Source organism: Tasmannia lanceolata, unplaced genomic scaffold (assembly GCF_043159265.1).
Source record: "Tasmannia lanceolata isolate RefF3 unplaced genomic scaffold, GAP_Taslan_0.1 ptg000023l, whole genome shotgun sequence".
Taxonomy (NCBI): domain Eukaryota; kingdom Viridiplantae; phylum Streptophyta; class Magnoliopsida; order Canellales; family Winteraceae; genus Tasmannia; species Tasmannia lanceolata.
Genome location: NW_027518700.1, coordinates 11,436,652 through 11,450,555, shown reverse-complemented (window position 1 = coordinate 11,450,555; position 13,904 = coordinate 11,436,652). Strand labels below are relative to the sequence as shown.

At 38.0% G+C, this 13,904-nt stretch overlaps 1 protein-coding gene across 1 annotated transcript; it reads left to right on the top strand.

Annotated features, from left to right (window-relative positions):
* Positions 1-11,246: 11,246 nt before the first annotated feature.
* On the top strand, positions 11,247-12,125 carry LOC143855776 (uncharacterized). Its single transcript, XM_077365844.1, has 2 exons — positions 11,247-11,610; positions 11,716-12,125. Exons 1-2 carry the CDS (start codon positions 11,247-11,249, stop codon positions 12,123-12,125), a joined length of 774 nt encoding a protein of 257 aa, XP_077221959.1.
* Positions 12,126-13,904: the final 1,779 nt, after the last annotated feature.

The following is a 13,904-nucleotide window of genomic DNA, read 5'->3' as shown; positions in this document are numbered from 1 at the left end:
GTTCCCCTTGCCGTTAAGTTGCAATTCAATTGCACCAACAATATGGCAGAGTATGAAGCATGCATTGTTGGGCTTGAGGCCGCATTGGCCTTAGGCATAGAGAATCTTGACGTATATGGAGATTCGAAGCTAATCATTTGCCAAACTCAAGGAGAGTGGAGAACCAAAGAAGAAAAGCTATTGCCATATCATGAATACTTGGATGCTCTTGCTAAACAATTCCAGTGCATCACTTTCAGTTATCTGCCAAGGTTGAAGAATAGATTCGCCGATGCCTTAGCGACGTTAGCTTCTATGATTGACATACCTCACAATATGAAGATGAGACCCATCACGGTTCAAGAGCAATGGGCTCCTGCATATGTTGATGCTATAGAGATAGCTGCAAGATGTCCCGATGGTAAACCATGGTATACGGACATAAAGAACTATATCTCAGGCCAGGGGCATCCCAATGAGGCGTCGAATAAAGAAATAAGGACTTTGCAGAGATTGGCAGCTAATTTTGTCATTTGTGGAGGAGAGTTGTATCGACGGTCTTTCGACGGAATTCAACTCTTATGTGTCACTGAAGATCAGGCAGAAGAAATTCTCGCAGATATTCATGAAGGGGTGTGTGGACCTCATATGAATGGAAAGATGTTGGCAAAGAAGATCCTACGTCTGGGGTACTATTGGCCAACATTGGAAGCAGATTGTCATACATTTGTGAAGAAATGCTATAAATGTCAAATACATGCGAATCTCATCCATGTACCACCCACCGAATTGCATTCTCTTACCTCTCCTTGGCCGTTTTCGGTATGGGGAATTGACATTATTGGCAAGATTTCTCCTAAGTCGTCTAGTGGTCACGAGTACATACTCGTCGCAATTGACTACTTCACCAAGTGGGTTGAGGCCGCTTCTTATGCAAAGCTTACATCCGCATCAGTTGCTAAATTCATACGCACCAACATCATTTGCAGATATGGAATTCCCCATGAACTTATCTCAGATAATGGATCTCATTTCAAGAAGGAAGTAATCACTCTTTGCCAAGAGTTCAAGATTAAGCATCACAAATCCTCGCCTTATCGTCCACAGACAAATGGAGCGGTAGAAGCTGCAAACAAGAATGTCAAGACTATCATTAGTAAAATGTCAGAAACTTATAAGGATTGGTTGAATAAGTTACCATATGCCTTGTGGGCTTACAGAACATCAATTAGAACTTCAACTGGGGCAACCCCTTACTCTCTTGTTTACGGGATGGAAGCAGTGCTACCTGTTGAAATCCGTGTACCTTCGCTCCGAGTATTGACTGAAGTCAAGTTGCCAGAAAATGAATGGGCAGACGCCAGATATAAAGAGCTGAACATGCTAGATGAGAAGAGGTTAAAGGCGCTTTACCATGTACAGGGTTACCAGCGCAGAATAGCCCGGGCTTTTAATAAAAAGGTTAAGGTCAGAGATTTAGAAGAAGGCAACCTGGTTCTGAAAGAGAATCGAGCACCAGTGTTTGACCCAAGGGGCAAGTTCAAACCAAATTGGTCAGGACCATACATTGTGGACCAAATCTTACCCGGAAAAGCCGTCAAGCTCCGTAATTTAAATGGAGAAATATTACCAGAACCAACAAACCTTGATCAACTCAAGAGGTTCTATGCTTGAACACCAGAAGGCCGTCTTTTGGCCGAATAAATCCCAAATTCATAACCCAAAATCAAAAAATTTATAACCTTTTGCAAACCCTTTTGAGCCTAAATAAAATTTTCCTTTAAAACCCAATATACTAGGGGCATTCGCCCTGAACTACGCATGACCTGATCCCTACACCGGGGTACGTAGGCAGCTCGGTCAAACCGAGTTCGGTTGTTTCAAAAGAAGAAAATCGATCATTCAAAAAAGAAAGTAAAAAAATAATAAAAAAAAAAGAAGAAAAAAAAAAGAAAAAATCCATGCTATCTGAAAAGAAAAGAAAAGTGAAATACCTTCAAACTAGGGGCATCCGCCCTGAACTACGCACGACCTGATTCTTACCCTGGGATACGTAGACAACCTGTTCACAGGTTCGGTCGAAACTCTTGCAAAACCTTAAGCCATTCTTTGAAAAGCCCTACCTCACCTATAAAGTCCTTTTGGTGTTCAAGTAAAAAGAAAAAGAAAATAAAAAAAAAAAGAAAAAAAAAGAAAAAAGAAATGGAGCTTGAAGATCCGCTAGATTGAAAACCTGAAAAGGCGATCTAGGCAAAATTTAGGATCATTTCCCTGCTAAGTGGAAAACCTGAAAGGGCGACTTAGGCAAAAGTTAAGGCCGAGCGGTCCGCCAAGTTGAAAATCCAAAAAGGAAGACTTGGTCGTGGTAAGATGGGGTTCACGCCAGAAGAATTACAGCAATCTCTGAAATCACAGTAGGTCAAGCAAAGCTAATAACAACAATTCCTGAAACTATGGATATTAATTCCAAAGCAATCCGAAAGTTGATAGAAAGATATATGAAGTATCACTGTATTAAAAATAAGTGAAGATGTTTATCAATGGAGAAACGTTCTTTAAAAGAGGCTAGTCTAACCCAAAAGAAAATACTGATAAGTCAGAAGCATCACGAGATTACTGGAGTAATCTCTCTTGTCTTGTCCTTTTATTACAAGTGTCTGTGATTCTATTTTTTAGAAAAAAATTTACGAACTCTATTTTTAGAATTGTTGTAGGATGCAATCACTCTGAAGGCAGGTTCATTAACAGGTTCTGAGAAACTTGGAAAAGGTGAGAATGTCACGAATGGCAAAAAATCTTTGAAAAGAATGATCCCTGGTCAATGAATAGAAGAAGGATAGAATGTCTCAAACTAGGGCAGGTTGCTAATGAAGTGACATCTCATATTCAAGCCCTGAAAGTCCTTTGCTGCATGGTGTTATTAAATCCTTTGCTTCTCAAGTTGTTAATTGGAAATTTCGATTTCTTTCAAAGCTCAAATAATCATATCTCTCTGAATCCATTTGAAAATAATATTTTCTCTTTGAGCATCATACAACTATGATGTCTCATTTCCTTGGAATCCGTACAAATACGTTATTTCATTCTCTTCAAGTCCATACAACTATTGTCTCTTATCCCCTTTGAACATCATACAACTATGATGTCTCATTTCCTTGGAATCCGTACAAATACAGTATTTTATTCTCTTCGAGTCCATACAACTATGGTCTCTTATCCCCTTTGAACATCATACAACTATGATGTCTCATTTCCTTGGAATCCGTACAAATATGATATTTCATTCTCTTCGAGTCCATACAACTATGGTCTCTTATCCCCTTTGAACATCATACAACTATGATGTCTCATTTTCTTGGAATCCGTACAAATACGGTATTTCATTCTCTTCGAGTCCATACAACTATGGTCTCTTATCCCCTTTGAACATCATACAACTATGATGTCTCATTTCCTTGGAATCCGTACAAATACGATATTTCATTCTCTTCGAGTCCATACAACTATGATCTCTTATCCCCTTTGAACATCATACAACTATGATGTCTCATTTCCTTGGAATCCATACAAATACGGTATTTCATTCTCTTCGAGTCCATACAACTATAGTCTCTTATCCCCTTTGAACATCATACAACTATGATGTATAATTTTCTTAGAATCCGTACAAATACGGTATTTTATTCTCTTCGAGTCCATACAACTATGGTCTCTTATCCCCTTTGCACATCATACAACTATGATGTCTCATTTCCTTGGAATCCGTACAAATATGGTATTTCGTCTTGCCCAAGCCCATTCCAAAATGATGCTGTGTTTTCATTAAGAATCTTTCGAAAGTCATCCATTATTCTCTCTGAGACCATTTGAAAATGACGTCTCATTTCCTCTGAAGCTGTATTCTTTCCCCTCCGAAAATCCATTTGAAAATGGTATCCCATTTCTCCCGTTGCCCGTATGTGAGCGGCACCGCAGCAGGATTTTTTATTGCATTCCAATTCTAGGATTTCATCTAGGGTCTTGCATTATATTAGGATGCATTGTGTTTAGGGAGTCCTTTGTCGATTAAAGCTACGCAAAATGGTTCTGTCATTTTGACTTTGGTATTCGATGACTACGTCGTCTCTACCAAAGAGGGGCATCTGTAGACACCCTCATTTTGCTACACTTTAACCAATAATAACCTAATATGTTGATCCGTGGAATTTCTTGGTAAAGTATGCATCCTCAAATTTTCTGAAAACCAAAATGATAAAGAGATGTACCTGGTGAGATGATTAGATCCGAAAAATTGAAAAATACCCTGATTGGTGAATTTAGTGTGTCAAATCCATGTGAGAACCCCCTCTATCATGGATTTATATGTTTTAGGTCATTAATATCTTGATCTAACTTTACGGATCATCAATCGGGACAAAATAAGCTAGGGTCACTTCATAGCCCGGACCCTGATTCCATTTCGAGACCCGATTTTCGTAAATCGTTAGATCAAGGGCAGATCTTGACCTGGGTGTCTTTCCTTACCAAGAATTTGTGATCATTTAGTCAAAACAGGATCGATCAAGGTTAATCTCAAATTCAGATTAAACACTGTGCCACTTAATTGAGCGAAAACCCAGTGAAAAATCACGGATCAAGGCATGATGAAGGAGAACCGTCGAAATTATTCCATTAAATCATCAATAACAAAAAAAAAATTTTAAAAAAAATTCTTAATTGGTGTATATGTCATAGTTTTAGTCGTTGATCCAAAATTGATCGAATCGGTTGGTTCATTTAGATCGCCGATTTGCTAAATCCTTGGAAAAACGATCTGCCGAGGAAGATCGACGGCTCTCATTCATCAAAATTTTGAAATCGATATTTCTATGGCAATATTGGGCTTCAACGAAAGAGTAAAAATCAAGGATTCCAAAGATGAAAAAATTATCGAAATCGGATGCCAAAATTTTCGGAAATCGATATTTTTTTTCCGCGAGTGTTCTCTCTCCCCACATTCTCTCTCCTCTCCCCACACGTTTTCCCAAGCTTGGGAAACATGGCATGTTTCCTCCTACCCACTTGCTTTTCTCTTTCTCACCCTAAAGTTGCTAATATTCTCATATTTTGGGCAACATGTTGCAACATGTTTCCATCAAAGACTCTCTCATGATAATATTCTCATATTTTGGGCAACATGTTGCAACATGTTTCCATCAAAGAACTCTCTCATGATAATATTCTCATATTTTGGGCAACATGTTGCAACATGTTTCCACCAAAGACTCTCTCAAGATAAGTATCATCATCCTAACCATCCAAAACCACCTAATTATTCCAAATCCAATCACAACCCTACACCTTTTTGGTAACTTTTGCCATCCCATTCTCCTATAAATACCCTCTCATCCCACCATCCAAAGGAGGAGAAGAAAAAGAACCCCTCTCTTAGAAAATTCAGCTCTCTCTCTCTCTCTCTCTCTCTCTCTCTCTCTCTCTCTCTCTCTCCCCATTCACAGTGAGGAGAGCAAAGAAGAAAAAACAAAGATCAAGAGGAAGAAAGGCGGAGCGGATCGCACATAGGCGGGATATTTTCAGATTTTTCGGCTCTCGGATTCGGCGAGGATTTCGATCACAGGTAGGTGCTTAATTTTCGGATTTTTCCAGGATTATTTGGTATATTTGCATGATTTTTAGTATTTAATTGGATTTAATTGAATATTAAATATGTATGCTAAAAATCATGATCTACATGAGTATTTCAAAAATAAAATATATACTAAATGAATTCCAAAATTAATGAAATTTCGTGGGAAACTAATATGATACCAATACATTCTACCATGAAGTTTTGAGAATTTTTAGAATTTGTTTGGTATATTATTTTATGCTTTCTTTGAAACTGATCAGATTTTGGGGAAATTTTTACTGACATCAGATCACAGAGAAAATTCTTAAAATTTTAACAGTAGTCTTACATTTCACATTTCTAATTTCTGTAAAAGTTTCAAGTGATTTAGATCTTGTTTCAGGTGGGATGTAGTGTTAATTTATAATCTGGTCTGAAAATTAAAAAATCCGAAATTGATAGTCAATGGTTTCTAAAATTCATGAAAATCTCACAGCATGCTATTTGTACTTATATCTTACTACTGTAGAAATTTCATTGAATTTAGATTCCTATTTCTAGCAGTTTCTGTGTTATTTTTGCAATCTGATCTTATTGTCGTTAAATCAAAATTAAATATGAACTTAATTTTCAGTAAGCTACATTTCATCATATCTTGCTGCCGTAGAAGTTTCAACTCATTTCGAATTCGTTTGCAACAGTTTTACTTGTAAAATCACTCATATGGTATAAAACTGATAAAATTCATTGAAAATTCGAAATTAATTAAAAATATTCACAAAGCTCCTAAGGAACCTTAAAATTCGGTCACATATTAATTCCTTAATCCATCGAAACAGAAATTTTAGGATTTTTAGATCCCCCTGGAAAAATGGCCAGCGCATCCATAATCGTATCCCAATTGCAACCGATCTTTGACAATTTGAATATTTAAGCTATAGTACGTTGTTGGCTCCGAGGTTACTGTCCACGGAAATCCTGAGATATGCCAGGCAATAAGGTGCTATAACCTAAGTATTAAATTGCGCAAGGAAAGAGCGCACGATTCCCTTCCTTGGATGCTATTCTAGGCCGAAATTGATGAACCCTAGAACCATTGGTAATCCTTGAATGTCCAGAAACTGAAAATCCTTGAAATCTGAAAATAATTAACCTCAAGAACTTGAATCGATTTGCTTCGTATCTTTCGGAACCGTTGGATCACGGTTTCCGTCATAAGAACCATTAGAGCCCAATTTAGTAACACTGGTGTCAGGTCGTGTCCTAGGTTTTAGGGAGTCTTTGGTTTTATGGAGTCCTAGAGTTAGGAGTCCAGCCTCATCACGTACGTTTGCTATGGATAGCAACCGTGCCATAGGTATAGTTACACTAGTCACCCAATCTTTCCCTAAGACAAGCCTAATAAACTAGGATGTAGGCTAACCTGCATTAGTCTAAGGAACAACTTGCATTTAGATAAGAATCATATAGCATCTTAGATGAAATCCTAGGATAATAAAATCCTCCACTTGAATTAAATTACTCCTCTTAAAACTATTGAAACAGTCAAATCAGTCTAGGTCGGTGTCTTAGTTGAGGTAGGCATATGTAGCTTAGCCTAGGTGTACTGAACTACGTCGACTCTGATCCCAGTGAGGCTTGGGTACGTAGGCAGCTTGGATGTCTGATGGCATACCAACCGCGAGTCGGCACTACAACAAATTGTGGTGTTCTGTATATTAATTTTCTTGTAAATGCTTAATCAAATCACTTAGGATTTTCCCTGAAATTAGAATTCTAGGAGAACTTTCACTCAGAATGAATCCAGACAAATTAAGAAATCAAGATACACATTTAGGATTCACATTGAAATTAGATCATAGGATACATGTCCCGTAGTTAACACATTAACAGAGAGTTGAATGAGCCATTTAAAATAAATTTAAAAGAGTTAGCTTTTGGAATCGAAAACCGATTATCGGGCAGGAATGGTGCATGTGGTGGATAAATCCCCATACCTTCCATTCTTGTAACTAGGTAGCGAGTCTAGATTTCTGGTTAATTACGAGTCCTAGATCTCACATCTAGGTGGCGACTCTGTCAGTCTCTTTTGTGTGGAATTCAGATTGCCTTAGTGATCTCAAATTCATATAAAAGATGAATTAAAATCAATATTAAAATGCACACGCCAATCGCGTGGGTACGAGAGACCAAGAGAGAGCGTGGCGGCACGCGCCCCACCCCTCTCGCGGGATTGGGTCCATTTGTTTTTGTTTTGAAGCCTAGCATTTTGGTTTTTTGTTTTGAAGCCATTTGTTTTTTGCTATAAGCTTCCAGGGTCTGAAAAATGGGACCACTGTAAAAATTTAGGTGAGCAGCTATAAAACACACTGTACTTTTCTTTTTCTTTGTTTTATCTAGTTATAGCTTCTGAAGATTACAGATTGCTATTATCAGAAACTAGATCAAGAGAACAACCATATAGAAGGAACAAGTCATGCCAAAGTATACATCATCCTAGGCATAACCAGATTCAATTCAATCCTTTATTTAACGAAAACATTGGTGAAAAGAGCTATGCTTATACTTCGTCTTATCCTTGGTGGTCTACTAGCTTACAAAACAACCAAAAGAAAATCTTTGCTGACCCAAATTACCCCAAACTGAGCTTAGATTCTCTTAAAAAATCTGAGAATAATAATGTGCAGTTTACACTTTCCCTTGGCAATAATCTGTTCTCAGATTGTGTAACGTCGTTGAATCAGAGGAGAGAAATAAAAGAAGCACGAGAATTAGCAAGAAAATTGCAAGAAAACATCCCTTGGCAATCTGAAAGCCTTCCTTAGTTAAATCAGCATTACTCCATCATAAATTAGGCGCCAAGAATGGAAGTTGGTTACTGACTGAGGGCAATGATTGGGTTGGAAAAAGTCCTGAGAGTCGTTTGCATCCTGTGATGTGTCGTTCAAATTCTGCTTGTGTCGACATCCCCAATTTGTCATCATGTCGCTTTGGAAAAAAGTCCCTTCCATCTGTGTAAAGGCATTAGGGCTCAAGGAAGAAGTGGCCTTTTCCTCTTCTTCTCAATTGCTTGAAATTCAATCCCAGGGGGCGGAAAATTTGGTCTTCGGCCTTTCGAGTTGAATTTCAAATTGTCTTATAAAGATGGGCACGCCTGCATATTCACCACATACCACACACCAGTATTGCTGATGCCAACATACTCCACCAAATATAAGTACTTGCAATCATGAGGAGAGGCGGTTGATGAGCTCAATCTGGATGGCCTACTTGTCGGGATGACGGTGGAAGAGGCATTTCCAGATCTTGAACATCTCGTCGTCCGAGAAGTAGTACTAATACGTGAGCCATTTGTTGAGGAAGCGGGGAGCTTTGTATCTGGTACTCTTGTTGTTGGAGGCGAGGTGATTGACGAAGGATGAGCCGACCAAGGCAACGCCCATGGCTGGAGAAGAAAACCCTAGATTTTCTGGTGATGTGTTAGATTAGATGCCTTACCATTACGCCAAAGGCTCCAGAGCTATGAAACGTGTTAGGCAAGGCCCTTAAACATGTCCCCTATCAAGCTGGGTCCCACTTAGTCCCATACCAAGGCGGGACCCCACTCAGGATCGTTACATTCCACCACGCTTCCTCATTCGTCGTCCTTGGCAGCCCACTCCATGACGGCTTTCAAGGTAGCTCTTTCCATAGGTCGCCCCTTCTGCGACAGCCCACACTGTGACAACTTCACTCTAGCTTTTTATCATGTAGTCCTCTTCACAGGTCCTTATCTGACTCAAATACGGGATATTGTGGTTGCTCTGATATCAAATGTTAGGTACCGTACCATACCAATACACCAAAAGCTCCGGAGCTGATGGAACGTGTTAAGCCCTTTTAAAACAATACTATACCAGGTTGGGTCCTACCTTGCCCATAACCAGGCAGGCCTATACCAGGTTGGGTCTCACCTGACCATAACCAGGCAGGCCTATACCAGGTTGGGTCCCACCTTGCCCATAACCAGGTGGGCCCCACTCAGGATTTTAATTTCTGGTGATGAAGACACCCTCGATTTCCAGTTCTGATCATGGAGGAGGATTGAGAGAAGAAGAAAAAAACTTGCGAGAGACAGAAGTTTAGGTTGGAAAATTACCTAAGTAGCCCCCCACTCTGGATCGTAATATCTGCTAATGGGTGTAAATGTTGTTTTACTTAGGCCGAAAGAAACAGAGCCAATTTGGGGAGTTACATCATCTTCGCCCCGTTTTCCTCTCCAAACACCACCACTTTGTCTTTGGTTTATTAATGACTACTTTTTACACTAGAATAGGGGGGATATATTGTTAGAAATTTTTAAAAGATAAAAGAGTTGAAAAGTCAAAGATGCCTTTTCTTTTAGTTTAAAAATTTGGAGGGAAGATTCAAATTAATGTTTCCCTCTCTTGTTTTAAAGTAAAAGATTTTTGTTTGAATGGGGATTTGAACCCAAGACCTTGTTGTGTGTGTTTGAAAAGGGAGCTCTCATTTAGTGCCCAAAACGTTTGGGTTTGGGTTTGGGTACAATAAAGTATCTTTTCAGTGCCCAAAATATTTTTCATTTTCCCATTAAAATTAAATCAGTTTTTAATCTCCCTACGTTTTTGTTATTAACACCCCTATTAAGTGTATAAACCGTTTCATATCCAACAGTCATATTTGTGACTGTTGGGAGAGAAACGGTTAAGGCACTAATAATGATGATTAATCATCCTCCAACAATCATTTTCTCATCTATAAAAAGGAGAGAACAGCACCATTGGAGAACACAGCTTTTACAACTAATTGCTTCTGTTTTGTGCCATCTTCTTCCTCTGTTCCCTCTGTATTTGAGTACTATTTCAAGGTGGTTCTGGGTGGACCAGCCAGCGAGTGCACGTGGACTGGAGCCTTTCTGGCTGTTTTATCTTGGAGCGTCGGTTTGCGGATCCCGTTACACCGTAGGGGGCGAATACAATTCTTAAGGAGAGTGACCATGTGGCACGACTGAGCCTCTCTTCCTCAAATCTGATTTTAACAAGGTTTTCAACAAAACAGATAAGTACAAATTCATTTTTATTTCTTTGGAAATCTAAAACAGTGCCCAATTTAGAGACCGATTAACCTTTCTCATTTATGGATTCAATCAAGCCATAAATCAGACCTTGCTAGACCAATCTGTTTTTACAACAATCTTAAGAATCGTATTTTAAGATCTGATCCTATGGCTTCTGATAATCCAAACCCAAGTTCTGTTCTTCCCATCTCTGGTGAGAATTCCAATCCAAATTCTGTCATTCGAACACCTGTTGGGAACAGAATTCCCAATACTGTTCCTGATTTTTCCAAAATAGAACGCCTTACTGGATTGAACTATAAACGTTGGAAACAACAGATCTTGTTTGCTCTGCAACAAATCGGTGCCGCTTTTGTTCTTACCCAATCAAAACCATCTGAAGATTCTGCTGATTTTGAAAACTGAAATAATGCCGATTATATTTGCAAGAACCATCTCTTGAATGGTTTGTCAAATGATCTTTATAACGTATACTATTCATATGAACATGCTTCTGATCTTTGGAATGCATTAGTAACTAAATATGATTTAGAGAATGCTGGAAATAGGAAATATGTGATAAGAAATTTTGTAGACTTTGCTATGGAAGACGGGAAACCTATTTCTGCTCAAATAGATGAGTATCAGTTCCTAATTGGAGAATTGGCTAAGGAAGGTATGAAGTTACCTGACACATTCGTGGTTGGTTCTCTTATTGAGAAACTTCCTTTGTCTTGGAAAGATTTTAAGATCGGAATGAAGCACAAGACAAAGGAATGGACCTTAGACCAAGTAGTTGTTTGGATTAAAATCGAAGAGAAAAACATACTAAAAGATAAGCAACAAAATGCCAAAGAGTATACCTCTAAGGCAAACATTGTTGAAACCAAGAATGATGGATCTAAGAATCTAAAACCGAAGAAGGAAAAGAACTTCAAGAAATCTGGACCCAAGAAGAAAGGAGTCTGTTTTGAATGCGGAAAACCCGGACACTACAAGAAGGACTGCTGATACCAAAAGACTGGTTCGTCCAGTGCCAAGGTTAATCTAACCGAGGCGGATGTAATTGCAGCGGTTGTGACTGAGGTATATTTGGTGGAAAAACCAAAGGAATGGGTTCTGGATACTGGTGCCACCAAGCCCATTTGTGGAGACCGAAGCTTCTTCTACCATTACACCAAAGTTAAGGAAGGGGATCAAGTTTTCATGGGGAACTCACAAACCTCAAAAGTTGTTGGAAAGGGCAAAGTATTGCTGAAGTTAACTTCAGGGAAAGTACTTGCACTTCAAGAGGTGCTGCATGTGCTGGATATACAGCGTAAATTGGTATCAAGAGCACTTCTCAATAAGAACGGACTGAAGCTCACCTTTGAAGCAGATAAGGCAATCATTAGAAAAAATAATGTGTTTGTAGGAAAGGGATACAATGCCAATGGTTTATTTGTTCTTAATGTACTTGAAATCCTGAATGAAAAAGCATAATCTTCTTCCACTTACTTTGTTGAGTCCTTCGATATTTGGCATAGTAGACTAGGCCATAGAAGTGCACCTTATATTAAAAGACTTAACAACTTAGGTTTAATAAATAAAAATATTGAACCTAGTGAAAACAAATGTGAAATATGTATTGAAGCAAAATTCACAAAGAAACCTCACTTTAGTGTTGAAAGGAAATCAGATTCACTAGAACTAATTCATAGTGATTTAGGTGATTTCAAATCACTTGAATCTAGAGGAGGAAAGAGATATTACATAACCTTTATAGATGACTTTTCCAGATACACTAAAGTATACTTATTAAGAACCAAAGATGAGGCTGAACAAGCCTTTGTAAAGTACAAAAATGAAGTGGAAAATCAATTAGACAAAAAGATAAAAAGACTTAGAACAGATAGAGGTACAGAATACTCTATAACTAAGTTCTGTGATGATAATGGTATTATCTATGAAACCACAGCCCCTTATCAACCTGAATCAAATGCTATAGCAGAACGGATGAACAGAACCTTAAATGATATGTTCAATTCTATGTTGATAAGTTCTGGTTTACCCTTAAACTTGTGGGGGAAAACACTTCTTTCGGCTTGTTATATATATAACAGGATACCCCCATAGAAGAAGGGTCATATACCATATGAATTGTGGCATAACAAGATGCCTAGTTTATCTCATTTGAGAGTTTGGGGTTGCTTGGCTAAGGTTGGAATACCTGAACCTAAGAAAAGCAAATTAGGACCTAAGACTTGTGACTGTGTATTCATAGGATATGCTCAAAACAGTACAGCCTATAGATTTCTAATTTTAACATCAGTTGAAAATATCCTAGAATATAACACTATAATTGAATCTAGGGATGTTGAGTTCTTTGAACATCACTTCCCTATGAAGAAAGAATTCTTAAAGAACCTAGTAATGTTTCAAGAAATCAAACTGAAACTGAAAATGAATTGGACCATGAGTTTCAAGAACTCATAAGAAGTAAAAGACAAAGGAACGAAACAAATCTAGGAGATGAGATGTTCACCTATCTAATAGATAAAGATCCTGTAACTTATACTGAAGCTGTAACTTCTCCAGATGCTGTATTCTGGAAAGAAGCTATAAAAAGTGAACTAGACTCCATAATAGAAAATCACACTTGGGAACTAGTGGACCTTCCTCCTGGAACTAAAGCACTAGATAGCAAGTGGATATTTAAAAAGAAGCTAAGACCTGATGGGACAATTGATAAGTTTAAAGCAAGATTAGTGGCTAAAGTCTTTAGACAGAAAAAGGAGATAGATTACTTTGATACATACTCTCCTGTTGCTAGGTTGTCCACCATTAGGACACTATTAGTTATAGCCTCTATTCATAAACTGGTAATACATCAAATGGATGTAAAAACAGCATTCTTAAATAGAGATTTAGAAGAAGAAATTTACATTAAACAACCTGAAGGATTCATTATGTCTGGACATGAAAACAAAGTTTGTAAATTAATTAAATCACTATATGGCTTGAAACAAGCACCTAAACAGTGGAATGACAATTTTGGTAGTGTATTAGTTACAAATGGCTATAAGATTAATGAATCTGACAAGTGTGTTTATAGTAAGTTTAATGGTGATAAAGGTGTAATTTTGTGTGTATATGTAAATGATATACTAATCATGGGTACTAGTTTAGACATAGTTAAATCTACTAAGAGATTTTTAATGTCAAACTTTGAAACCAAAGATATGAGTGAAGCTGATGTAATCTTAGGGATGAAGATCATCA

Coding starts and splice junctions, on each gene's coding strand:
- LOC143855776 (XM_077365844.1), top strand. CDS start 11,247: ATGGAAGACGGGAAACCTATTTCTGCTCAAATAGATGAGTATCAGTTC. Junction 11,611..11,715: donor ACCCAAGAAGAAAGGAGTCT/GTTTTGAATGCG, acceptor ATGTAATTGCAG/CGGTTGTGACTGAGGTATAT.